This window comes from Hippocampus comes, unplaced genomic scaffold (genome assembly GCF_001891065.2).
Source record: "Hippocampus comes isolate QL1 unplaced genomic scaffold, H_comes_QL1_v1.1 scaffold85, whole genome shotgun sequence".
NCBI classification, from domain to species: domain Eukaryota; kingdom Metazoa; phylum Chordata; class Actinopteri; order Syngnathiformes; family Syngnathidae; genus Hippocampus; species Hippocampus comes.
Window position 1 is genome coordinate 1,468,715 of NW_017805540.1, and position 27,499 is coordinate 1,496,213.

General features: G+C 42.4%; 1 protein-coding gene across 1 annotated transcript in view; it reads left to right on the top strand.

Annotated features, from left to right (window-relative positions):
- Positions 1-16,274: 16,274 nt before the first annotated feature.
- The window catches only part of LOC109521171 (laminin subunit alpha-3-like), a 52,621-nt gene continuing 41,396 nt past the window's right edge, over positions 16,275-27,499 (top strand). The window contains exons 1-13 of the mRNA XM_019878831.1: positions 16,275-16,312; positions 16,561-16,679; positions 16,782-16,952; positions 18,334-18,434; positions 18,900-19,015; positions 21,115-21,233; positions 21,661-21,751; positions 22,956-23,087; positions 23,990-24,037; positions 24,761-24,895; positions 25,413-25,547; positions 26,641-26,775; positions 26,856-26,908. Coding sequence (XP_019734390.1) covers positions 22,994-23,087; positions 23,990-24,037; positions 24,761-24,895; positions 25,413-25,547; positions 26,641-26,775; positions 26,856-26,908 — 600 coding nt within the window. The 5' untranslated portion in view covers positions 16,275-16,312; positions 16,561-16,679; positions 16,782-16,952; ... (3 more) ...; positions 21,661-21,751; positions 22,956-22,993. The remainder of the gene's footprint in view (positions 16,313-16,560; positions 16,680-16,781; positions 16,953-18,333; positions 18,435-18,899; positions 19,016-21,114; positions 21,234-21,660; positions 21,752-22,955; positions 23,088-23,989; positions 24,038-24,760; positions 24,896-25,412; positions 25,548-26,640; positions 26,776-26,855; positions 26,909-27,499) is intronic.

The window sequence follows — 27,499 nt, forward strand, 5'->3', positions numbered from 1 at the left end:
TTTTGTTTATGCTTAATCTAAATGGTTTCTTGTTAGCTCTGTTCATGATATACTTTTTCATTTTTGTTTAAGTCTATAAATTAAATCAGTTCCTCGTTTGCCATAGTATATCGTTTTTTGTTTTGTTTTGTTTTTTTTTACACAAGTAACTGTGCTTCTTCGTACAAAGAGTCAGTAGGTTTTGCCACCACGGATTGACAAATGGTGACAGGAGGACCACACAAGCAGTCACAACTAGTCGACGTGTGACACCTGAGAGCGTCAGTGAGCGGAACCTCTCTGCATGACAATAGAATACCTGAAGCTCTTCGCAAGGAAACATGCGTCCCCGGGACATTTCCTCCTCCTCTCGGTAAAGGCTGGACTTGGGCAAAGGGTTCTGCTGAGGAAGTATCGCGCGTAAATGGCGCAGCCCACAAGGACGCGGCGCTCCTCGTGGTTCTCCAGATGACCAGACCCACAGTCGGGACCTCCAGTGTGGAACATGGGGAGAGAGGTGACGCGAGCTCACCTCCTCGCAGTTTTACTCGCTTTTATCGTATGCAGGTGCACGCGTGCACAAGAAACGCTCAATGGACTCACTGGTTTTAGTTTGAGCCCCCCGTACTTCAACCTGGCGCAAGGATCCAGGATTTCTGCAACAGCAACCTGCGGGAAGGATGAGTTCGGGACGCCTAGGGCTGATTTGTACTGTAAACTTGTCGGGGGACCAACCACTGGACTAGTCACTCAGAATATTCGGGTAAGTTACATGACCATCTATACAGTAGTAACATTACAAAGCCACCATTCTGAATGTCTTTTCCTTAAGGTCTAAACTTAATCTCTGGAGACATAATATCTTGCTTTTCCATGCTTTTGTTTTCTTTCTGCCTTCTATTTGGGATTACGGTACTTGTATTTGGACCTGTCCCCTACATGTTAAAATGAAGTAATGATATGGCTGTAACATGTTCTTCCAGTATACTTGTGTGATTTTATTTATTTTTTGCTCATGAAAGATGTCCATGACTGAGATACAAACTTCCACATGGGATGTCCCTGCATAGAGGCTAACATTCCATGGTGCGATTAATTGGACTGGAAAGTAACCTTTAGCAGTGGCCCAAAATTTACACTTGGGCTTCCAAACTACAAAAAAAAAAAAAGTGCAAAAGCGCACAAAGGCAGACCCATATTTAACTCCAAAAGTGCATTTATATCCCCCAAGGCACGATAGACACTTGTCTAACATGTTTAACACGTTCAGCATTAATTAAATCTGCAATCACCTTTTGAAAGTACACTCAAAATGTGTCCAGTGAGTCTATCTATCTATCTATCTATCTATCTATCTATCTATCTATCTATCTATCTATCTATCTATCTATCTATCTATCTATCTCTCTAAAGCGTGTTGGAGTAATAAATACATTTTATTTAAGATCTATCACTATCACAAATTTTCATCTGTTGTGGCTGGGTCTGCAATGTATCTCTTATGATGAATAATAGTTCACTGTCTTTGAAAAAAAGAACAATTCTACAAATGAATCCCTTCCCTTGATATAGACGACAAGTGCCATTTTGCAAGTGACCCAAAACAGCACCAAAAGCCGTAGAAAAAAAACTCTCGAGACATTTTGCTTGGTGGCAGTTGATAATGAAGAGTCATATTTTGAAGTTCCTGTCATAAGCAAATCTTTGATATTACACAGGGCCAGTTCTGTGACTACTGCAACGCGGCTGATGTGAACAAAGCCTACCCAGTGACCAACGCTATTGATGGAACAGAGCGCTGGTGGCAGAGCCCCCCTCTATCCAAGGGGTTAGGCTACAACGAGGTAAATGTCACTCTGGACCTCGGACAGGTAAGTTGATCATCATCTTGTTTGCTAATGGGTTGTTTTCCAATATCTTGAATAGCTGTTGATTTTTTTGTCATATTTCAACATGCTTGGAAGGCATTCATTATGGGTTTTAAATGCAGACCAAAGGAATTGTGGTTTGTTGCAATGTTGTTTTTTTTTTTTGTTTTTTTAAACGTCATCCGGATTGGCAGTAGCGATCATGTGAGCAATGCTGTTCATGTGTGCCAAGAATCAGACTCATGCCCCCCGTGGCTGGCAAATATGCTCCCATCATGACCAGTGGACCCCGTGGCAGGAGTCTGGCTCGCGGCCTGTTAAATTTGCACCTCGCGACCAATTATCCGCTGTGAGGAAAGACGGGAATTCTCTGGTTTGGGTTTAAGCCTGAGAAGAATTTGAAGACCGAAGGCATGGCGTTGGAGACCTGAATGTTGCCGTTTTAGACTTTCACAGTGCCGCATAACGGGAGCTGGCTTTTGCTTTTCTATTTTCATGCGAAAGCTCAGCAAAGACCCCGCATAGCTGAATATAATACGGCTACATGTGCATGGACGCGTGCGGGGCCTTGAGGACGCCTGAGTTTAATATGTGGTAATGCTCCATGTATTTGAGAGCGTTACAATGTATTATGGGGCGCTCTAAAGTGCATGACGTGGTCTCTCTGACTGTCACTACCAGCCGCACAGCACACAGTGTGCTTCCACAGTCAAACACACACACCTGTCACACACATTGTTCTTTTTATCCGCTGTAATTACTAACAGCACGGCGGTACACAATGCTCACCTGCCATTGTTGCGTTTTGTGTTTGCAGCCGTTTTTTTGGAGCGGCAAAAAGCAAATATTGCAGATGTCTGAATTGCGAAACACATCATACTGTTGTGATGTGGGTCATACATTTTTCACTTGGTAAATTAAAGGGGACATGTTGTGTGAAACTGACTGTGGTTGCTTGTATACAAACCGTTTGGTCAAGTGCCCGCCCACCTAAGTGTGAAATTAAACAACCAAGGAGGGGATGTTTGTGTTTGGTGGTGTGTCCATGTGCCGCATACACACAGTGTAGCGTATGAACTGTTGTGTGGAGTAAAAACGCTTCTACTCTCTTTGTGGGTACTCACTTGTCAAGGTAGTGAATGCGGATTCAGCTGTTACCCAGCACCGTTATAGATTACAATTCTTTGTCCTTTAACACGAGTTTAATTTACAACAAAGAGAGAACAAAAAGAGGCGGAGGGGCACTGAATGAATATAATTATTTTTGTCTCATGCTGTAATAATGGGCGGCCCGGTGGGCCAGTGGTTACCGCGTCGATCTCATAGTGCAGAGGTACCGGGTTCAATTCCAGCTCCAGCCTCCTCCCTGTGTGGAGTTTGCATGTTCTCCCCGGGCCTGCGTGCGTTTTCTCCGGGTACTCCGGTTTCCTCCCACATTCCAAAAACATGCATGGCAGGTTGATTGAACACTCTAAATTGTCCCTTGTTGTGAGTGTGCATGCGGATGGTTGTTCGTCTCTGTGTGCCCTGCGATTGGCTGGCAACCGGTTCAGGGTGTCCCCCACCTACTGCCCGAAGACAGCTGGGATAGGCTCCAGCACCGCCCCCCCCCCACCCCTCGCGACCCTTGTGAGGATAAAGCCGGCCTGGAAATGGAGGGATGGCTGGAAAACAACAATCGCATAGGACAATGAAAGAATGCTGTAAAAATGTGTTGATTTATTAAAAAAAAAAAAAAAAAACAGGGATGATTTTTTTTTTTTTGCCAATTTCATGCATGAATGTGTCACCTGCATAGCGACTGTTGTGAAAAATGGCTTTGTTGTTTTGGCTTTTCTGGGCTGTTCTTACAATTGTGAAAATTCATTTATTAATAGTCACTTTCAGAAACTTCAAATCAAAACATTTGCTGACAAATGGAGTGACACAAACTCAGTAGTTAAAGATTCCTGGCTGGTTCTGCCAACGTTATCTGATGTTCCCATGGCCACAATGGAGATCATGTTCTTATTAAAGCATAGTTTACCTTCTGATTGATTATGAAGATGTCAAGGTCAAATAACTCCAGAATACAAATCAACGCTTGCTCTGTGGACATTATGAAAGAAAACATACATTCTGAAGGATAATTTATATTGTTGGTGCAAGATGTGGGCTGCAACCAGCTGAATGAGTTCTGTGGTTTCTTTCAAGGCCAGCGCAGGTGGCTTTTCTATACCGCTGCCAGCAGATAAATAAGATAATGGCACTGTTGAAGTGTACACTGAGGTTCAAAGTGTGCTTTTTTTTCTCCTTTTCTTTTTCTAAACAAGTCGTTTCCGCTGATCCTTTGAAAAAAAGAGTTGATGGTCTACCAAGTGTAAAGAAACACGTTATTTGAGAGACAAGTATTTCCGAATGTATGCTTTGTTGGCGTCACGGTCTCTCAACCGTGACTACAACGATAAAAGTGTGGCAGACGACAGCAAAGTTTACCCGGCCTAATGCATGCACCAGAAAGGCCAAAGCTTTCTCATACTGTACATCTTGCATCTGTCTGTAACTTGTGAGACACAAACACTGACCAACCAAATTCTCCTTCATTTGTGTTCGTCAGCAGCGTAAGCCTCAGGTCCGATAATCCGTTTGTGTGTCTTAAAAAAAGCAGAAGAAAAATGTGCAGGATTAATCTTGTGACGCAAGTGTGGTTTGGGGCTTTTTTTCGTAGACAGTAGAGCAGCGCCGTGATGCAAGTGACAGCAGAACCTGATTTTCGCATCACCACAAGGCTTACTGAGCGTGTATTTCCAAGATCTGCCAAGATGGCGGACCAATGCAGCAGTTGGAGTGTCTTGGCAGAAAGTCCATCAAAATCCTTTGTCTACTCAATCCAAGCAGAATAAAAAGAGCCACTTTGATCGGCCCTCATTTAAGACGGCTTTGACAAATCGCACAACGGCGCAGTGCTCCATCTCGCAGATCCACCAGCCCGCGCTCATTTGTGAAATTACCAGCATGTGGTCTAATCCGCCTCCATGCAGATTTACACCACGTGCTCTGCAGCATTTATACCGGTCATGAAAATAGGGTGCCTTGTGTGACATCATGCACAATGGAGATTTTGGACTTTGAGATGTCGATAAAATTCAAGTTTGGAAGACATTTTGTGGCCACTGTGTTATTTATTTCTAGACAAGCGGCCATGCGTTCATCTAGCATACATTAATTAGAAAGAAGCTGAGTCAATCCTATAATAATCAGATATGTGTAGTAAAGTGCCACATTTATGTTGGGACATTTACTTAAATAACTTTCTGGATGAATTGTACTTGTCAAAGTAGTTTTAATTTTTTTTTCTTTTTTTTAAGGAGACTCTTACTCTTAGTTACTGTAGGCTGAGCCACATTTCACATACTTCTTTAGTTTTAATCTATGTTACTGTACATGAAAACAACAATCGGGCAGCCTGGTGGTCCAGTGTTGAGCGCATTGACCTCACAGTGCAGAGGTTCCGGGTTCAATTCCAGCTCCGGCCTTCCTGTGTGGAGTTTGCACGTTCTCCCCCGGGCCTGCGTGGGTTTTCTCCGGGTACTCCGGTTTCCTCCCACATTCCAAAAACATGCATGGCAGGGTGATTGAACACTCTAAATTGTCCCTAGGTGTGCGTGTGAGTGTGAGCGTGGATGATTGTTCGTCTCTGTGTGCCCTGCAATTGGTTGGCAACTGGTTCAGGGTGTCCCCCGCCTACTGCCCGAAGACGGCTGGGATAGGCTCCAGCACCCCCCGCGACCCTTGTTAGGATAATGAATGAATGAATAATTTGCCTGAAGTGTGGTGGTAAAAAATGGAGGAAACAACAGCGTGCAACTCACGGCCAGAGGAGGCAGAACACCCCTGGCCTCACATTCAATCCAGGTTTACCTTACAGACTATGAAAAAGAAAAGAACTCCACTTTGAACGTGTGCTGTTTAACCAAGAAATGTCACTTCCGACCTTTTTAAAAATATGGCTTTAACTTGGTAATATTTTAGTGATATTGTTTGGCAATATCTGAATTAGCTTATTCCTGTTTTATATTATTGTCTATTTGGCCACCATGGTCTGTTAAAAAAAAAAAAGTACCGTTACTTGTGTAGTGTTTTTTTTTTTTTTTGAAGAAATACTGAATTAATAATTTCAAAGACTGCTTTTGACTTTTGCTTGAGTCATATTATTCTAAAGTAACAGTAGCCTGCTCTTACTTGGGTTCATTTTTTGGCTGTCCTGACCGCCTTTGTGGTAAACTTAAACCACATCTGTCCCGACCCGAATACAAACTTCCAGGAACACTTGCCGTGGCGCAACCATCCCACAAGCAGCAGTCAGGCTATTGTTGCCATAAACATGGACAACACGTATCAGACGTCCAGTCACTCCATTTTTCTCGGGAATGTATTTTAAGAGGCCTGCATATACATGCGCTTATCTGACTGAGTGAGCCGAGAATGTGTGGCAAACATAGTGGGCTTTACTGCTGTCTGTGGGCCAATTGATGAGCCGCAGCTTATTCTGATACGAGTGCCGCCGAAGGACTGTTGGACCTTAGTGGTTTTTGCTTTAAAACTAGCTTACTAATCACAACTTGTGACTGTTTAATGATTAGTGAGAAGTTGTCAATGACTTACGGCAGTTAAGAAGTCGCCTCACTATTTAGCAAGCGCGAGCTGCTGCCGTGCATCCTCGCTATCCATTGGGATGAATCGCTAATCCAACTGTCACCATGAGATTTTACCGTTTATAACAAACAAAGGGGCCAAAGCTGTGGAGCTAAATGCGGACTCACTATTTGGCAAGTAGGACGTCCCTCTTGACGATCTTATCGAATGACGTGTAGCACTTTATCAAGCCCTTAGCAACGGGTCACTTAATTAATAACCAATCTGTGAACAATTTGGAAACTCTTGGATGTATGCCTGTATTGTAAAGTGGTGCCATTATTTTTTACGGAGGAGCAGATTGGGGACAAAGTTGATCATTTATTAATCTATTGGTGTTTTTATGACAGTAAATTAATCAAGTGCCCATTACATGAATTGTTTTGGTTGTTTGTTGTCATGGCAACAGTATCGTGGGAAAAGTGTGAGTCCAAAGTGGAAGTTTTTGATGATGACACCAACTGCTTTAAATACTGAAAAGTGTAAAATACAAAAAAAAAATGAAGGGATGGTCGTGACATTGAAGCTTCAGAGTTGCACTGTATGGATCAAGTAACAACATTATTATTATTACTATTATTAATCAATTAATGTGTTTATTTATTTGCTTTCAAGTGGCATAGTTGGGCTCGTAGCAGCATAAAGAGGGAAAAAATGCATGGAATTGCACATTTTCAGCATCTGAATTCAGCCTCTTTCAGACGTGGATAAAAATGGGAAATATGTTGGCTAACTTCCAATCCAAGTGCAGTGTAAACGCAAAAATGTAGCTCATCAATAAATGCATGAAAAAAAACTTGCTGTAAATCCAAATAACAGCCAAATCTTTAGGAATTATCACAATACTAATGAAGTCATTCATTCAATTTGTTACATGCTAGTTGGATGAAACAAATACCTTTTTTTTTTTCTTTTGCTGGATCATTTTTGCAGTTTCTTGTGAGTGGGGTCATTTTGAAACTTATGGTTATGTGAAACGTTTCAAAAACCGTCCTCCTGCTGACCATGTGTTGGCTTTGTTGCTTTAATTGGACCGCAGACTATGTAGTTTGTTGATAATTAAGCTTTCCTTTTATTATTTTCCTCAGCAGGCGATGGTGTTGAGTGTGCTTGTTTTTCACTCTGTGTGAAAGGAGAGGTCGATCAGGTTCAGGTACAGCGAATGGCTTTGGCTCAGCTGAGTGATCTGCTTTCAAGAATGCAATTTTAGGAGCATTCCCCCAGAACCTAATCCCTTCAGTCAGGACTCCACTTCCCACCACAGTTGCTGCGAATGTTGTATTTGCTGCCGTCGCCCCCTTTTGTGTCCTTACCAGCCTTATTGTGTGTTGTCCTTTCTGTGCTGTCAGGGCTTTACAAAAGTATGGTCCACCCCCTCCCACCCTAAAGCATTGCGAAAAATTACCTGACCCTCTCGGCCCAAACAAATACAGAGGTGATAAATTGCAACACGTTGCAGTCATTTGTACGTGGCTGCAGACAAGCTATAATCATTAATGTGCTGTCCTAGGACCCACATAAGCAAATGGGTAAGGAATTTATACTAATGCTATCAGTCGTGCTAGATCTGATGGAACACCAAATTGCCACTGTATACTATAGTTTATAGTTTTTCATTTAGTCTCGATGACCTTCTTTGCCTGGTCAGCCGCAGTAAATGGAAAGTTTGGTAGACGATTGCGCTGGAGAAGATTTTTTTTTTTTTTTTTTTTTTTTTTTTAATGCGATGGATGCTTGACCTGTCTTGACACTACTCTCACCCATGCTGCATGCTGAAATAGACTGCAGCTCATCCATGGCCTCAGTGGAGACACACAGTATGGACAGTGTTATAAAATATGATTATTATTATTGTGTGCTGCTGTGAAATGGAAATGTTCCCAGTAATAAAGTCTTCTTATTAATATGATGATGGATGTTTTTTTTTGTATTTTTTTTCTGAGACACATCCCTCTCCAATCATAGCGTATTGTGTTCATATGGTGCAGCTGGCTCGGTCTACCTCCAGAGACAGAGACTAGCTATTAGACGGGCCACTTATTGCACTGGTGATGTCAGTGGCCGTCTTTAGCCCGGCTTCCTGGGGCGCCAGGCCAACGTGGCAGATATTTACTACAGCCGCCCCGCGTTTGTTAACGGGAGGCTGGGAAAATGCATCACCGGCAACTGCTGGCCTGCACGTCCTTATAAATCTGCCGCTCCATTGTGGGGAAAGTATGTGAGGTAATTTAGAATCTTTGCATCTTTTTCCAGGCCTCCGTACAGTCAGTCCATTGTGCTTTTTCTAATAGTCTGCAGGTTTCTCTGACCCGCTTGTATAATGGTGCATTTGTTCTGCATTTCTAACATGCCTTTTGTATCAAGAAGCATCAGCGCGTGGGGCTATAAATGTTTTTAATTTGACTGCTGTGGAGGAGATGATTTAAAATGGTAGATGCAAAGATTTTCAAAGGTTGATTGTAGTCCAACGCAAACACACACACACACACACACACACACACACACACACACACACACACACACACACACACACACACACGCACACACATACACACACACACTGCTGACATTGTGATCATTGTGTCGCTTTAAAAATATGATGAATGCATACAATCACATTGCAGTGGCAGTCAAACTTGTGCAATGAGAAGATGACCATCATGCAGAGATGCATATCTACTGTTTGTTTTTTTCACGTTCACGACGGCAGCTCTGTGGTGACTCCTTTTGCCAACTGCCTTATTCCACCATGGAGTCATGGAGAAAAATACACCAGACAAGTGGACTCCCCCGTCCTCCGCTGTCCACCTGTTGCGCGCACACACACACACACACACACACACACACACACACACACACACACACACACACACACACACACACACACACACACAAACAGTTGCACTGATACATTGTCGCCGCAAGCCTCCGACCGGCCTGATCCGCCGTGACAGAAGGTGATGCCTCCTCCTCTTTGAATGGCATTCCTCCACTCTCACATCAGACTCTCAGAGGACTTGTACGTGCCAGGATGTAGACTTAGTCCTGCGGCCTTTGCCGTGCCCTTGGGTTGAACTCTGGCTTCTTAACATCATTGTGAGTGGAAACACATCAGATGCAGACACAGTGCAAACTCAAGAGTTGAACACAATCCGTTCTGTGGCACAAATAGAGTTCCAAGCTGTTCTTATTTCAACTTGGAAACATTTCTTTACATAGATAATCATGTCAGTGTCTAATTCGTAGATTTTTATTGGAACCTATCAACAATTTGCTGGAAAACTCACCTACTCGCTGCTTTTATGCGCAAGCCAAAGCAATTTGGCACCATCTGTTGGCATCTTCCAGTCAAAGAACTGATGAAGTGAGTTGTGGAGCTTCATTTTGACAAAAGTAGTTCCTTGCTGCCATCTTGTGACATCTATAGGCAATTACAGTACAGTATAACATTATTTAGGGGGCATCACTCATGGATTTTCACTCATGGATATTCAGTCCCTACTCCCGAGTCAAGGATTCTTTAAACTCGCACAATGCCAGCGGAAAGATTCAAACCCAGACTCTCAGAGCTATGAAGCAGATTTGCAAACCACAAATCCACCATGCTGCTCGGTGTAAGATGACATTACAGTTTCCCCTTTCTATCAAACGAGCATCAGCAGGAGTTGTCATAGACAGACATGAAACAGATTGTCAAGCTTGTTAACAAAAACACTTAAAAGTACCTCAGCCCAACTTTATTTGTGATTGACGCCAGCAGGCTTAATGTGCACGAGGTTGCTCACGAGGTGTCAATACAGGTCAGGTGAACTGTTGTGACGTGTACAGACTGTGTGACGTGTGCGTGCGTGCATCTCGGGTTCCTGACCTTGCACCCCTATTAAAGCGTCACATATACAACACGTAAAGCATCCAGACAACCGTTAACCTCATGACACGTCAGCATAAAACAGCCTTCCGAGTTAACATTTTCTCTTCCTTGTAAGTGCGCATGCCTCTGATGAGCACTGATGTGCTGTCAAAACATTCCCACAGTGGCTGTCACCCCCCCACCTTCCCTGACATGCCAAGTATATATTCATGTGTGTGTGTTTGTTGTCATTTCGGAATTACCAAGTACCGACAGCTCTCAGCCAGTTTGTGTGATGTGATAAATGAGCACCCTGAGGTGCAAAATGCTGCGGGTCAGCTCCCCCCTGCGCAGGTTTCTGACCTGCAAATTAACACTTGACAGCATTTCAGTCATCTGCAAAAGCGAAAGACACACTTTCAACTGAAATACATTAGAGGGATCGAAAAGGTGTGTTGGAGACTGCCAGTACGGGGCCACGCTCATAAAAGTCAGCTTTCAGTCAGCTGTTAGTGTGAATCACAGTGCTCCAAATGAATGGTAGCAATTTCTCAAACGTGCTTCTAGGAATAGCGATATCAAAAATCCCTTTTAAATGACGTGTGAATGCTGAGAGAAGCTGTCACCAAGAAATGCGGTAGATAAATCCAGCAATATAACACTGGTTACTACAACACAGCATAGCAGGAGAGCAATAATATCAAATGACATCAGCGGAGTGCAGTAATCTTCCACGAATAGTCATTGCTCCAGTATCATTGTTTTATTTTCTACGTTAAGCGTGAACACGCCGGTTGTAAATAGTTAGCCAATTTCCAGTGAATTTCGGGTGAGCAAAAAAAAAAAAAGAAAAAGAAATCATATTTTGCTGTGACCATTTTCATCAGGGCCAAATAGTGCGGTAATCTCTCAGAGCTAACACATGCAGCTGTAGCTACAAGGCTAATATAAGTCAGACAAGCATGTTCCGGATTGTTTGGCTTTGGGGAAGGTCTATTCTAGTTCTGAATGTGCTTTATTGATGGCAAAGAGGAAATGTGTGACGATTGCCATAGAACACAGTCAAATTGACAGTCAACAAAGTGAATATTGAAACCGCGGAGGATACGTTAGAGTAGGGTTGTCAAACTCATTTTTTTGGCGTGGGCCACATTTTAATTGCCGTTTCCCTTGGAGGGCCGTGAGGACTGAAACCAAATTTTAAAAAAGTCAATAATAACGGTTTATTCAACTATTGTTTAAGTTACTGTAATGAGAGGTTTGGTGACAAGAAAATCCTAACAATATGTCTCTTATTTATTACATATGAGAATTTAAAATTTTGGTTGAGATTTTAGCAAGCATCATGGAAGTTGACATGTTTGATTTGCTTCCGCGGGCCACCTAAATGATGTGGCGCGCTCGATCTGGCCCACGGGCCTTGAGTTTGACACCCGTGCGTTAGTGTGTCCAGAGCCACCCGCTATGTGAAAATCTGTGCTAGAGAGAGACCATGTTAATATCATTATGCCACCTACACACTTTAAACTAACTGCTGAAGACTTATCGAATGCCAACCATCACAATGTAGTAGAATGCAATTTTCAAATCGCAAAGGCTACAAAAAAACCCCTCAAATATTAAAATACCCTTCATTTTGGTTGGTCAATAGACTTTAGTTTAATTCGAAAAATGTGGAATGCACTTCTTAAACACTGAACTTATCTAGACTTGTTACCAAAAAAACTAAATAAAATATACATAAATATATAAAATGTATAAAATATACATAAAATATATAAAATACATAATAATAATAATAATAATAATTTGTTGATGTATACATAAAATATATAAAATGTTCCCTGAAACACAAATATTGAAGTGATAAGGAGACAGAAAACTTTGTGCAGCATCCGAAAGCTGTGACCAATCGTCATTAAAATTCATGCGGACATACTCATATACTCATGCCTAAACCTCATCTTCTGAAATTATCTGAACAATCGCCCCAATATTTAGAATTTATTAACCGCTTAGCGGTTTCCTCATCGAAGTTTGGTGAGCACATTTGGAAAGTGAGATGTTTAATGTGCAGAAAATAGAGCAAACTGGGGTGATCGTTCTCATATTTGCAGCTGTTCAAGTGAGCATAAGTAGTGAGGACCACATATGGAAAACATGTTGGTTGAATTGACTCAATTTTATTTTGTCAAATGATTGCACAAAATAAAAACATCTGGATATAAATACATTTTTTTGAGTAGATGTGTAGTCGACTAGCTGTAAAGTAGATGTATCGCCGACTTCAAAATGTTCCTGAATTCAGATGGCTTTCTTTCATGCAAACGCATCAAGTTTAGCCCAATATTGTTTTCAGTGTACAATTTGTTGAAAAGCGATGTTAAGCATGATGCATCTAACTTTTCAACAAACTGATTTTTTTTCGTACCATAACCACGTCCGATTTATGCAACAAAACAAGCCCAAGTAGGATTTTTTTTTTTCAAGTGAGCTCATGCATAAGTCTCAAGAGAAATAAGTGAAGTTACAATGAGTAAGGTGACTTCTCTCATTTGGTTCGAATTTCCTTCTGGTTCATACGGATGAAAATATCAGAATTGAATGAAACGTCCAAATTGCCCGTTATCTGTTTTGTTTCCATTTTCCATTTATGCACAAAATCAGGAATTGTTTTTTTTTTTTTTTGTTCATTTTGGTCTTGGAATGAATATTGAGAAACATGTCATCTTTTTTTTTTTTTTAGTTTCTGTTTTGTCTTTAAAAATAAATGAACAAATGATCCACTCCCGCCATGTTGGGTGTGTCCCCCACCCTAATCAGAGAAAACCTCCGCTCATGCAACAGGATGGGCAAATAGAGGCTCACAGTCAAACACCAGAGCTGAAAATAGAACAACAGCTTTGCAGGGGAGCTACCCACCGCCATCAAAAAAAAAAAAAAAAGACTGCCAGGAAGTTGAGGTGGAGGAAGGGGGCAGGAGGGCGAGGAGAGGGTGGTGGCAAGTCAGGGTGGTCAGAGACGAGCTGGCTGGCATGCGGATCCATCTGAAATTCCAGACATAGCGCTACATTCCTGCCCCCCCACCTAATGCCCCGCGAAGCCGAACGTGCCGCCGCGTTCGGGAACCTGTCACTAGCCGTAACTCACCGTGGTGAAAATCTTCTCTCCCGTGTGATAGATACACAGCGGATTAAGGTGTTAGCCCCAAGTCGGGCCCCAGCGTCTCAACGGTGTCCTTTCATGAGCGTGGCTCTGTTTGGGTTGTGCTACATTAGGGCGCTGCACAATTTATGCATCCAACCTCATATAAAAACTCTTAAATAGGCTAAATGCGGCCGTGTTGTTGATGCCGGCGACTTTGAGAGGAATGTTTCAGGATAAGACCAACCCTGATATGACATCGCCTGCTTTCATTTCTGTCCCTGTAACTCCGCTCGGCCAGTCTAAACACACACTTGAAACAAACCCAGAGCCCACATAGTGTTTGAAGTGGGTCTGATATGGACAAAAGCATGGGGACATGAACCTTATCAATTAATGAGTACATCACTTTGGGTTGGATTGGTTCCCCCTGAATTTTTAATCATTGTAAGACACTTTAGACAAATATGTGCTTCCAGCTGTTCAGGAACTCTTTGGGGAAGGGCCTCTGCTGTTCCTTAAGATGTGTTTGATGCTGGACGGCGGGGGATGGCACAATTTTTCAGTTGCTCATCCCTGTTTTAGACAAACAGACAAAAAAAATAACTTTCAAGTCTTGTCACTATCGTGTAGGGGTGTCACGCTCATTTCACATTGTGGGTCACATACTCAACTCAACTCAACTGTATTTATAGAGCACTTTCAAACAGCCATCACTGTATACAAAGTGCTGTACATGGAGCAATTCAACATATACAACAAACAGTAAAGCAAATCGGTAATAAAGATGGTAGAAAGCACCGAACAGCAAAACCAAGAGCAAATCTAAGTCATGCTGAGTCAAATGCCAAAGAATACAAGTGAGATTTGAGGCGGGTTTTGAAGATGGGCAGCGAGGAGGCTTGCCGAATGTTCAGTGGGAGGTCATTCCAGAGAGAGGGACCAGCAACAGAAAAGGCTCGATCCCCTCTGAGCCTCCGTTTAGTTCTTGGTACTTCTAATAATGTCTGGTCCGCAGACCTGAGGCGCCGGGCAGGTGTGTAGGGGCGGATGAGCTCAGAGAGGTAAGGTGGCGCGAGGTCATTTAGAGATTTGAAAACAAATAAGAGGATCTTGAAAATAACTCTAAAATGTATAAAAAAGACTCGGTAGATGTCAAGTGGGCCGAACCATTAACATGATACCATACTCTGCTATAAATAACCAAAATATCATGTCATTCCTTTGTTTTGCTATAAAGAAGTATTGGTGCATTGATACTGTCTGATGTGTTCGGTCTGTCTCAGTGACAGACTGAGACTGCTGTTTTCTTCTCTAATCAAAACAATGTTGTCTTCTACTTTGATCAAAACAGTGTGCCCCTAGTGGATAATGCATGAAGTGCATTTTATGAAAAATATTCATTTCGTGTCTTTAATGCATTTTTTCACTTTTAGATTATCCTGCGGGCCTGACCGAACCTCATTGGGGCCCGGTTCAGGCCCACGGGCGGTATGTTTGACACCCCTGTTATAGTGTATCAGCTGCTGCCTCCACAAGTAAAAGTGCTTTTATTGTCTTGATGGGCACTTGTTTGTTTTACCCACTCATTACTCACTCATATCACGCTATTGGCTCAGCAGTATGTAGGCTGGGGGGATAGAGTCAGTCACTCAAATGGCCCCTAAAAACATGCAAATTTCACTGTGACAAGAGCAAGGCAGTTTGAAGTGCGCCATCAATTTTGATCTTTGGGGTATTTTGCTAAAGGTATTTCACAGTCGTTATTAAGACACCTGAGAACTGTTTTCAATTGTAAAAAAAAAAAAACTCCTTGAAAGAGCAACGAAAGCTTGCCTGATGGATTTTGTTCATCAAAGCAATGATAGATGCTAGACGAGTGCGGGCCTGCCTCGGACGCATCAAGTGAAATGTTCTATAGAAATTTGCGGAAATAAAGGAGCACACAATTTTCCTGCTTTGCTTGTCTTCATCAATCACTTCAATGGCAAAGAATTTGGAAAGCACTGTCTGGTGGCGGCCCCTTTTATTGACATGTTAAATATTGCCTTAGGATCATTTCCAAGCATTGACGTCCCAAATCTTCTTCTCCACTCCAGCTGGTGGTCAAGTGTAGGTGAGGCTTTTCGTTTCGCCTCCAAGACACACACAGCCCATGCCAGACTACAACAAAGAGAGCCTTGACGAGCATCAATTCCTTGTCCATTGTGTCACACTCCGTCAAGCTGATGTCACCTGCTTGTTGATGCCGCGGTGGAGACAAAATGGAAATCTGCGCTTTTGCCAGAAACAATCACAGACATAATGTAACGGCCTTGTCTGCTTTTGATGAGTGATGGAGATAAAGGCCTCTGGGAGCAGATCATGTGGGCTCGAGTTGAGCTCTTTTCACGAACCTGGCGGCCCTTCTGCTGCTTTTATTGACTCGTTAACCCTTTCAGGGACAGCGGTTACTACAGTGGACAGCTTATCATGTTATTGAGTTACAGGGTGCATCAAAAGGTTAAAGACAGACTATTTTTTTGTCTCTTGTGTACAAACTGCAAACAAACAGTCAGATAGCATCAGCATTCTATCCTCAGTAATTATGTTGTGACCAAAAAAAAAACTTTCATGTCAAAGCTGTCAAATCATCCCGAGACTCCGCACACAGCAAGTACAAATAAAAATTTCGGAACAGATCGGGAGGAGCAGTCAGTCTCGACACCCTGGACACCACAGGAGAATCGTTCAGGATATATACTGAAGAAAAACGTGGATAACGGGAAGACTTTTACCCCCTGGCAGTATTTTGCACGTAAGTTCTCAAATCATAAAATGCAGCTGAATTTTTTTCATGTCAAAGTAGTAAAATCATCTAATGAGCATTGAATTACAACATAGCCTGTTACGCATATACCAGTTCTTAACATTTTGAGCAATTTTGTAACTTGAAGAGACCCCGCACACAATATATATATATATAGTTTTTAAACAGTTAAACTAATTTGCAACCACAACAATGAAAATTCATAAAACAAACTAGCATTAATTGTTTGCATGCAGATTCAAAGCGTGAATGCATCGAAAGGTTTGGGAAGAATCCAAATGCTCGCCTCGTTAACGACGACGATCAGCTCTGTACCACAGATTATTCTAGAATCGTCCCTCTGGAGAACGGGGAGGTAAATACAGCATCACGCCACCAATCTTAATCAAGATTAGTTTTTGTTTGTTTGTTTAACTCAAAAGTGCTGGAAAATAAATACGGGCTTTGTGATGTCCAGATTGTGGTGTCCTTGATCAACGGTCGGCCCGGCTCCAGAGACTTCACCCGCTCACCAGTTCTGCAGGACTTCACCAGGGCCACCAACGTGCGCCTGCACTTCCTACGCACCAACACGTTGCTGGGCCACCTCATCTCGAAGGCCCAGAGAGACCCCACCGTCACACGCAGGGTGAGACCAGCACTCACTGCGGCGCACTGCTGCGTGCTCATATTATGATGGCGGGTGGGTGGAGCCTATTGCAGGTTACTTTAACCCTGGACCGGTCATTAGTCAATCGCAGGTTGCTAATTAGTGACCACATTCACGTTCATGTTTTGAACAAGAGAAATAATTTCCTGAGCTCAGAGAATGTTTCGACAGGTTTTAAGTTTCACCTAACCTAACATGAAATAGCTAAAGGTGTTCCTATCTATAAAAGTGAACAAAGATATAAATTTACACATTACAGACTTATAACCGTAGCCCCACAATCCTCAAAAAGCTTATAAAATTACTCACTCTTGGACTTGATAAATTCATGGAGAAACATATCTTACGTGGCAATCACGATGGATTTCGAACAAAAATGGAATTTGTGGAAGGGACATCTACAGGTACAAAGTACTAGCATAGATAAAGAATGTGTGGTTGCTGTATTTATAGATCTGAAAAAAAGCATTGTATCAGTGGGTTGGTACATAAATGGATGCAAACTTGGATGACTGATATCAGTATGTGCACTTTCAAAACAAAAAATCTATTAAAGCTATAAAGGTGATTTATGGGGTGCCTCAAGGGTCTGTCATAGCTCCTAATTTGTTCATATCATATGTTAATGATATTTGCAGTGTTTCTAAAATATTTTGGTAAATACGTTTAATTTGTTGATGATACGACTCTTTACTGTGCTGACAAAAACTACGAACAGCTTCTGAATACTGTTGAAAGTGAACTGAATTCACAAAAACAAAAACAAAAAATTGACGTCCGTATAAATGATTATTATTAATTAAGAGATGATAATGCAAAATTTGTCACATTGTCCAAAGGTGAGAATATGAGTGTGAATGCTCGTTTGTCTCTCCATGTGCCCCTGCAATGTGCTGGCAATGGAGTCCGGGGTGTAAACCGTCTAGTGTCCAAATTCATCTGAGATTAGCTCCAGCTCACCTGTCACCCTAATGAGGATGAGCACCATTGACATTTTAAGTTGCAGTGAATGAAGAGATACAGTAAAAAAAATAAGAGACACTTGTCTCGGTATGTGACAGTGCAGTTCCATTTTTTTTTTTTTTACCCATATCTTGTGAAGGTTTCCTTATTATTGTGGCCAGTTTTCAAGCTACTTTGTATTTTACGAAAAGCAGCTTTGCAAATGTATCTAACGGGATTTATCTCCCTAACCTTCCTGTATTTTGTCACATTGAGTTAAAATGAGTATGTGCTGACAGAAGTTGATGATTTGATCATGTTTCACAGTTGCAGGTGAGTCAGCTTCATTCTGCTTGACGCTCAATGTGTGTGATTAACCCCTGTTGCCAAATGCTTTAATTGCGACTTTTCTGTCCAGTATTACTACAGTATCAAAGACATCAGCATCGGTGGCCGCTGCGTGTGTCACGGCCACGCTCAGGTGTGCGGGTCCTCTCGCAACAGGGAAAACCCAAACAAGTAGGTCATCCTGCTGAAAAAAAAAATATTCACGCCTCACTGCGCCTCCAGCAGCCCTTCTCCTGAGCTTGTCAAATGTTAACTTCCTTCAAGCATCGCCGTTTATTCATTAACAGACATTTTGTACAGTGAAGACTTTCTTCCTGCCTGCTTTTACCTCATGTGTTTGTTTCTGGACCTCACAACGGTAAAAGACGCGATTGTTAGCTGCAATGATAACTGACATTGTAGACGAATGGTGTAATGTCAATGGCAATGTCCTGCGTGCTGAACAACCGAAGCGGGATACACTTTGCACAACGTCAGATTGTTTTTCAGTCAACACTCGTCATGAAAGTCAAGTAGTTCGTGTGCAATTACAAAAAAAAAAAAATAAATATGACACCACTTGATTAAAAAAAAGACATGCTGATTGGTGTTGATACTTATTATATTATACTCCTGGGTTCTATGTCCTGTCATCAGGCTACAGTGTGAGTGCCGACACAACACCTGCGGTGAGTCATGTGACCGCTGCTGTCCGGGTTTCAGCCAGAAGCCTTGGCGCGCCGCCACTGTCGACAGCCCCAACGAGTGTCAGCGTAAGTGCGTGACGTGCCGTCTGACTCTGTTGTGCTGAGAGCTGAAGTGTCCACTTGCTGCTGTTGTCGATGCCCTGATATGGTATCACTCAGTGCCTCTTTGAGAGCGGGGAGGGCATTCCTCATATGGCTTACATGTGGAAGAGTTCAAACTACTAACGCGAGCTGTACGACGATTGCTTTTTAACACATAACCTGTTTTTGAAATGTGAGAGCCCCCATACATATAGAGGGGGAAAAATGTGTTTACTGAGCTTATAGTGTAGGGTGTACTTAACATGACCAACACAGCATACCACACACAAACATCCACATCAATCGTGAGCCTTTTTCCGCTCACCAGATGGCCGTTGTAGTAACACGACTGACCTGTGAGAGGCCGTGTGGTGACACATGTCATCGAGACTGCTGGAAATTACAAAGAAGAAAGAATATTAGTCCAACAAATCCCCACCGATTTGCAATTCATTATTTCCAAATTCACCTTTTTGTGGAACCTATCCTCAGCTCTTCACTGAAATACTTACTATTCACATTTGTATTCTTTCTGTAATACCCGAAGATGACAGCAAAACCATGTTTAAATAGGAAAGTACTGTATGTACAAGTGATACATCTTGACTGAGAAACTTTGATGTTTGTATGTCGGCGCAGAACCAAATTTAACCTGGGTTGTTATGGTGAGTCAAACTCTGATTATTTGTGAAACAATAATTTTTAAGAGTAATGTTTTAAGAGCAGGCGGCCCGGTAGTCCAGTGGTGAGCACGTCGACTTCACAGTGCAGAGGTACTGGGTTCGATTCCAGCTCCGGCCTCCCTGTGTGGAGTTTGCATGTTCTCCCCGGGCCTGCATGGGTTTTCTCCGGGTACTCCGGTTTCCTCCCACATTCCAAAAACATGCATGGTAGGCTGATTGAACACTCTAATTGTCCCTAGGTGTGCATGTGAGCGTGGATGGTTGTTCGTCTCTGTGTGCCTTGCGATTGGCTGGCAACCGATTCAGGGTGTCCCCCGCCTACTGCCCGAAGACGGCTGGGATGGGCTCTAGCGCCCTCCGCGACCCTAGTGAGGATCAAGCGGTTCGGAAAATGAATGAATGAATGTTTTAAGAGCGGCCCGGTGGGCCAGTGGTTAGCTCACAGTGCAGAGGTACCGGGTTCGATTCCAGCTCCGGCCTTCCTTTGTGGAGTTTGCACGTTCTCCCCGTGCCTGCGTGGGTTTTCTCGGGGTACTCCGGTTTCCTCCCACATTCCAAAAACATGAATGACAGGCTGATTGAACGCTCAAAATTGTCCTTAGGTGTGACTGTGAGCACGGATCGTTGTTCATCTCTGTGTGCCCTGCGATTGGCTGGCAACTGGTTCAGGGTGTCCCCCGCCTACTGCCCGAAAACAACTGGGATAGGCTCCAGCACCCCTCGCAACCCTTGGATTGGAAAATGGATGGGTGGATGTTTTAAAATTCGTTTGAAATTATTTCGTTTTGTGAGATCATAATTTGTGATATTTTTATGGTTTGTATGAATGATATAGGCAGTGATAAACATTTTTCCTGGGCACTTCAATTATTCGTATTTTCCCTCTACAAATAGCAGTGGATTACTGTAGTACAACAATACAGAAGACATTATGACAACTGTTAGCTAATCTGGTAACCTCATTGCCTTTGCAATGCCAGGGGAGGTGTGTCTAACCCTAACCCTAACCCTTTTTTTATACTAGAATACTCAAAATCTTGGATTGTATGTATGTAAATATTGTAAATCAAATATAATTGCACACCCACTACAGTAGGTGGCAGTGGTGCTCATTCATTTATTTGTTATTTTATATTTTTTTATGTGGGTGGGTTTGGGCACGGGTTAAACATTTTAATGACAAAAGAGGCGACTCACCTCGAAAATTGATGGTTCTGCTCTGTATGCATAATCACCGATGCAACAGGAAAAAGATATGCAGCTGAGTTTGGATTTTATTGTTTGTTGTCATACTTCTTCACTCCTGATGGCGCTTAAGCACAGTTACATGAGTTTTGCTGTTGCACATTGATTCATTTGATCATTTAATGTGTGTATGTGTGTTGGGGCTTTCCTCCTCAGCCTGCCAGTGCTTTGCTCATGCCGCCGACTGTTATTACGACCCAGAGGTGGAAGCCAGAGGAGCAAGTTTAGACATCTCCGGCAGGTACAGCGGAGGAGGCGTGTGCATCAACTGCCAGGTATGAAGCCCTCATCAAGTCTGAACCGATTCCCGTGTGTGTGTGTGTGTGTGTGTGTGTGTGTGTGTGTGTGTGTGTGTGTGTGTGTGTGTGTGTGTGTGTGTGTGTGTGTGTGTGTGTGTGGTCGGGGAAGGATATATTGACACTCTAACCTCAAGCGATCCTACTTCCGACACTCATCGACAGAATTCCCCACTGGCTGCTATATTAAGAAAAACACACACTGCATTAGTGCACCCATTGAGCTACACTTGTAAAACGCAATGAGATCAAATCAGGAGCTGAGACAACAATGCTCAGTTTTTAGAGTAGCCCAACATACATTAATGTGAATCACCGTGTTTGTTGATCATTCTTCTTGCAACCAATGAACCACCTCTTCGGGGTGGGCTTCACCTACCACCAAGTGAATATTTTTTTATTTTAGCACAACACTGCTGGAGTGAACTGTGAGCGATGCATTGAAGGCTACTTCAGACCTCATGGAGTCGCCCCCGAGTCTCCCACTGGGTGCATACGTGAGTTTTTCTCGCTGTCGTGTATTTTTTTTTTTTCATCCCAACATCAGGAGTACAGGAGTAACTCAAACTAATTTCAAGAGGGGATTTTACCCCAAAATATAGTACATTGGTCAACAGTAAATTTGAACCATAGATGGATTTTTACGTCCCTAATGGGATTTGTGATGCTGATTTATTTACTTTTTCCCCAGCACATCAGGTATTTGAGATATTTTCATTGTTTTGTTCAGTGCAACCATTAAAAGCTTGCACAATATAGATTTTATCATGTGTTGTAATTTATAGCTATGACATTTCAGAAAAATTATCCACATGTGGCTGAACCTAATCCTTAATGCATAAATATTACTAAATATGTTCATATGTTTTATATTTTAAGAGTAATGTTTTAAGATTGTCCAGGTGACCTCACAGTGCAGAGATCGTGGGCTCGATCCCGGCTCCGGTCTTCCTGTGTGGAGTTTGCATGTTGTCCCCGTGCCTGCGTGGGTTTTCTCCGGGTACTTCAGTTTCCTCCCACATTCCAAAAACATGCATGGCAGGTTGACTGAACACTCGAAATTGTCCCTAAGTGTGAGTGTGAGCGCAGATGGTTGTTCCTCTGTGTGTGCCCTGTGGTTGGGTGGCAACCAGTTCTGGGTGTCCCCCGCCTACTGGGATAGGCTCCAGCATGCACAATGTGCGAGGAGCGAGCGGGGAGCTGATTGGATAAAAGAACAATGGGAGCAAGGCTCTACTGATGATACACAGCAGGTGCGCGTGTGTAGGGGGATTTAAAGCTGGACTATTAGTGGCTCATTCTGTCTTGCTTGACTCTCCGTCTTGCTCGCTTAACGCATGAAAAAGGAAATATGAGTGCCCGTGACATAAAATAGTTATATATAGAAATGTACGGCATTGCTCTCAAGTGGGCCCTTCTGTTGTTTACATTTCTCTCACAGTTCATGTCTGGTCCTCCTCATTGGAATAGCCTCTCCACAAAGTGGAGGATTTAAGTCAAGGGTGGGAAATTGCTGACATTTGACCAGGCCCACAATGCAATCCTCCCCCCCCCCAAAAAACCAACAATGTGAATTTTTATTTTTGGACAACAAAACAGAATTTCATCGAGGAATCAAAAGCCGATATTCCATTTTTGTATTATTTGTGTTGGTTCATTTGGTCTTTGGATGTGTGCATTTGTGTCCGTGTGCGTCGGCAGCCTGCAAGTGCGACGAGCGGACCACGGCAGGTTGTGAAATGGGTTCCGGGAGGTGCATCTGCAAAGTGCAGTTTGCAGGAGAAAACTGCGAGCGCTGTGCAGAGGGATACAATTACTATCCTCAGTGCATTTGTAAGTTCATTTTTATGCAAATCCACACTGGAATTAAGTGAACGTATGCTATGTCTTGTGTCGTGTCATCCTGCGGTAACCTAAACCTGTTCCTGTTCCGTGTTAAGCTTTTGTTTTCTGCCTGTCAGTTTTCGCCTTGAGATGACAAAGGCAAATGTTAAAGACATGCATGAAATGTGCACACGGCAACGTTTCGGCCACACGTGTCACAGTCTGCATGCCTGAGCAGCTTTTAAACAGAGCGAGCCATATTATTCACACGAGTAGCGTTTCCTCATCTTATCACCTTCTTAAAATCTGCCAGGGCGGAAAGATAAGCTTGAAGATTTTTTTTTTCCTTCCAGGTTTGACTTTACCCTTTGAGTGTTTTGCTTTCTGTAAGATACGGTAGTTTTTTGTTTTTTTTTACAGCAGCTTCTGAACGCAATTTAAGAACATTTTGTTTTTAATAAGAACGTTTTAAAAACAGCATTTATTTACCAAGCTCTATGGCTACCATTATTTTGAATGCATGCAATATTGCAATCTGTTTAGCCCAGTATTGGTGAACTCGTAATATAGCACATTTAGTGATCCTCATGCAAATGAGTTGGAGATGCGTTCCTTTCGTCGGTGAATATCTCATGTCCTTTCTTCCACACGCCAACGGCTTCCTCTTTGCCCTTCAACAGTGTCAGTTTTTGACACAAAGTTTTGCCAAATTTTGTGTGATGTTGGTTCCGTGTTTTCTGTCGAATCCTGCTGCAGTCTTGCGACTACTTCCAGACACGCCAATCAAAATGATTTCAATTTGTTGTCCTTTTGTCAAAGGCATCTTAATGGTACATGGAAAAAAAATAGGTAAAAAGAGTCGAAGTGAAGAATATATAAATCAATATATTTTTTTCTTCCTTCCTGTTTAGTGCCTACTCGCTGTCCTGTGGGCTATTTTGGCTCAATCAGTTGTCAGCGTGAGTATGAATATAAACTACCTCATATACACTCTATGATATCACTTATTTCATGTTACTGTTTGTACTCATTTTTTTTTCCTCTCTGAACCTTGTCTTCATCATTTATTGTCAGAATAGAGAATACAACATCACTGTACCTTAATAACGAACTAAAGCTATAATTATCGCGAAAATGTCCTTCGACAATTGATACATGACATTAGCTTTCGGGGTTCATTTTAAATATATTTATTCCACCATTGCGGCACATCTGAACAGAAGAAGGAAGGTCAAACAGTCTTACACTTAGTGGTCTTTTACCTTTTTTTTTTTTTTTATTGCTGTCTTGCACTTGACAAATATTTAATATCGCTTTAAAATACAGTAATAAAAATGAAACTAATAAAAACTAAAGTACGACAAAGCATTTTTGAAAAAATACAAATAAATAAAAACAAACAGAATTTAAAAATCCAAACAAAATAAAAACGGATTATAATGACGAATCCCAAAGTGTCGTAGCCTTGCTCCAATGCAAAGTGAACAATGAGCAACGGATGACGTAATTCCCCAGAAGAACCTGAGTTAAAGGTCAATTGTCTCTTGTGAGTCACCGCAGTTATTTTACCGCGTGTGTATATATATTTGTGTGTGTGTGTGTGTGTGTGTGTGTGTGTGTGTGTGTGTGTGTGTGTGTGTGTGTGTGTGTGTGTGTGTGTGTGTGTGTGTGTGTGTGTGCAGGGTGTGACTGTGACTACAGAGGGACAGAGCGCGAGGTGTGTGACGCTTCTGGACGTTGCCTGTGTCGTCCCAATGTGGTGGGCCAGCAATGTGACCGTTGCCGACCAGGCTACCACTCCTTCCCCAACTGCCACGGTGTGACACATGAGTCATGTAGCACTATCTTATCAGTGTTTTTGATGATGAATTTATAAATGCTTTAAAATATCTTTTGGTTGGGCTTTCTATTGTTGGCTTTCTATGTCTAGTAGTCACTGCAAGTGTCAGTGAAGTGAATTAGTCTTTTCAATGACAATTCATTGGGTCAGAAAAAGACAAGTTACCCTGGATCGATTTACTAAAATCAACTCTTTTCCCTCCAAAGTTAAAGTTAATGAGCATTAAATACCTTGTTTTTGTCATGTTTTTCAAATGATTTTCCCCTGTGTAATAGTGTGTTAGCGCTCATTTCTATACTGCTTCATATTTATTTCTAACCACAAACCAACAAAAAGAATAGGTACGTTTAGCTTAGATTTGTGACTGGAAAGGATTGATTGCTTTTTCATTCATTTCAATGGGAAACGTTACCTTGATTTATGAACATTTCAGGTTACAAACGGGCTGAATGAACTAACTTGAGTGTCCACTTTATTTCTTCCCCAATCTCCAGCGTGCCTTTGCGATGGGGCAGGTGTGGCCGAGAGTGTCTGCAGTCCGAGCGGTCAGTGTATTTGCCTCCCCAACTATGGAGGCCAGGGCTGTGAGCAATGTGCACCCGGCTACTACGGGTACCCGGAATGTGCCGGTGAGTTGTGTCAGAAACAAATGCATACTTTCTTTCATTTTTTTGGTTCGAACACTATGAGCCTTTTTTCAATGAGGAAATTCACATTCAACTTTTTATCAGCTTTATCCTGAGCAGAGACGGCAAGAGGCAAATTAAAGTTCAAGCTTAAGGCAAGGCAAGCCAGCTTTATTTATATTGCGCATTCCATACCCAAGGCAACTCAATGTGCTTTGGACAAGCAAAGACAAAACAACAAAAAACATTTACAAACTCAACAGCTGAGGACGTTAAGAAGCAAAACAGAGAAGACCAAAGTAGCTTCCTAAAATTACGAAAAACTTCCAACGATCGCAAAACGACTTCTTTCCTCCAAGTGGGACCTGAACCATTTGATGACGATTGAATTGAACCCCACCCAAGTTTCCAACCTGTTCAACAGTGTATTATGATCATCTATATCAAACGCTGCACTGAGATCCAACAAGACTCGCGCCGACACCTTGTTCAATCTTATTATCATTGAGTACTTTAACCCTTTCAGGGACAACGGTCCAGCGGACATCTTATCATGTTATCAGGTTACAGGGTGCATGAAAGGCTTAATAAGAACCGTTTCTTTACTTCTTTACTTTTACATGTGAATGCGGGATACATCATCTTCCACTTATCTTCTCACAAATTAATTGCCATTTGGGTTGGTATGCACAACATGTCCCAAAAAATGTTGGTAAGAATGTTTATATTTTAGGGATCTCCGAAAACCTTTTTCTGAAAATATCAATTAAAAAAAAGATGTCCAAAGATCCCGTTCATTGTAGCTTGCTGCTTTATTTTAGAATTGCAGCTTCCAGTGCAAAATGTTGCTGCTTGATGGATTGACTGTTCACATGCATCTTTTTATGGCCTCCTCTGTGAAGCGGCCATCCCTATTTGTCTCCCACGCTGTCCCCTGCAGCCCTCGTCGTCTGTTGAATTTCATATACAGTACTACACTTTGAGTGACACGCCATCTCCCATCTTCCTTTTAAGGAATGCAGCTTCCCCAGAAAAGACAACCGTTTGGACTGTATATGTGACTATATCTGACCTTTTGCCTGCTTGATTTATCCAGCCTGCCAGTGTTCCAGGGAAGGCTCGTACGGCACCCCGTGCAACCCGCTGACAGGTCAGTGTCTGTGTCTGCCTGGGGTGGTGGGCCAGCAGTGTGACCAATGCGCTTCTGGACTCGGGTTCCCCTCGTGCTCAGGTAACACACACCCAAAAACTGTAATGTGTTTTTTTTGGGGGGGAGGGCGGTCTTTATTTATTTCTCACTTTGTATTCCAGCCTCCATCAGTCAGTGCAATCCACATGGGACAGAGAGCAGGGAACCTCAAACGGTACGAAGATTGTTAACTCTTTCATTCCACAAGACGTACTTGTACGTCTTTTTAAAATTAGGCCCCGCCAACCAAGGACGTACTTGTACGTCTCTTTTGTTTTGCGTCATAGAGAGGAGGAGGATCTGATGCAATCTGTGAATGAGAATAAGCCGTTTGCATTGTAAATCATGTAAAAAAGCGACCAGTAGGTGGCAGTGGTGCCTCACGTGCTTGAAATGCATGCTTCTCCGTTTTTTGCCCAGGAATCGCCATTTTCATGAACCTTAGCCATTTTGTAATGCCGATTGCTGAAGAATGGAAAAAGATAGAAACTATTTTTTTTTCTGCTGAAAGAAGAGAGTCCAATTTTTTTTTTTTTTTGGTAGGCTCCATGTTTATATAGCATTAGAACCAAATATTCTATGGGCCTTGCAAGATCAGTCAAAATCCGCTGGGATTGAGGGGGTTGCTCCAGTGAAAATGGCTGGGATTGAATGAGTTAATAAAAAGGAGAATGTTGAGTGACCAGATTTATTTTTATTTTTTTTTAATTTAATGTCAGAGAGCCCTCAACCACTTCATGAACCCTGTTGAGGAACAATTCCAAAA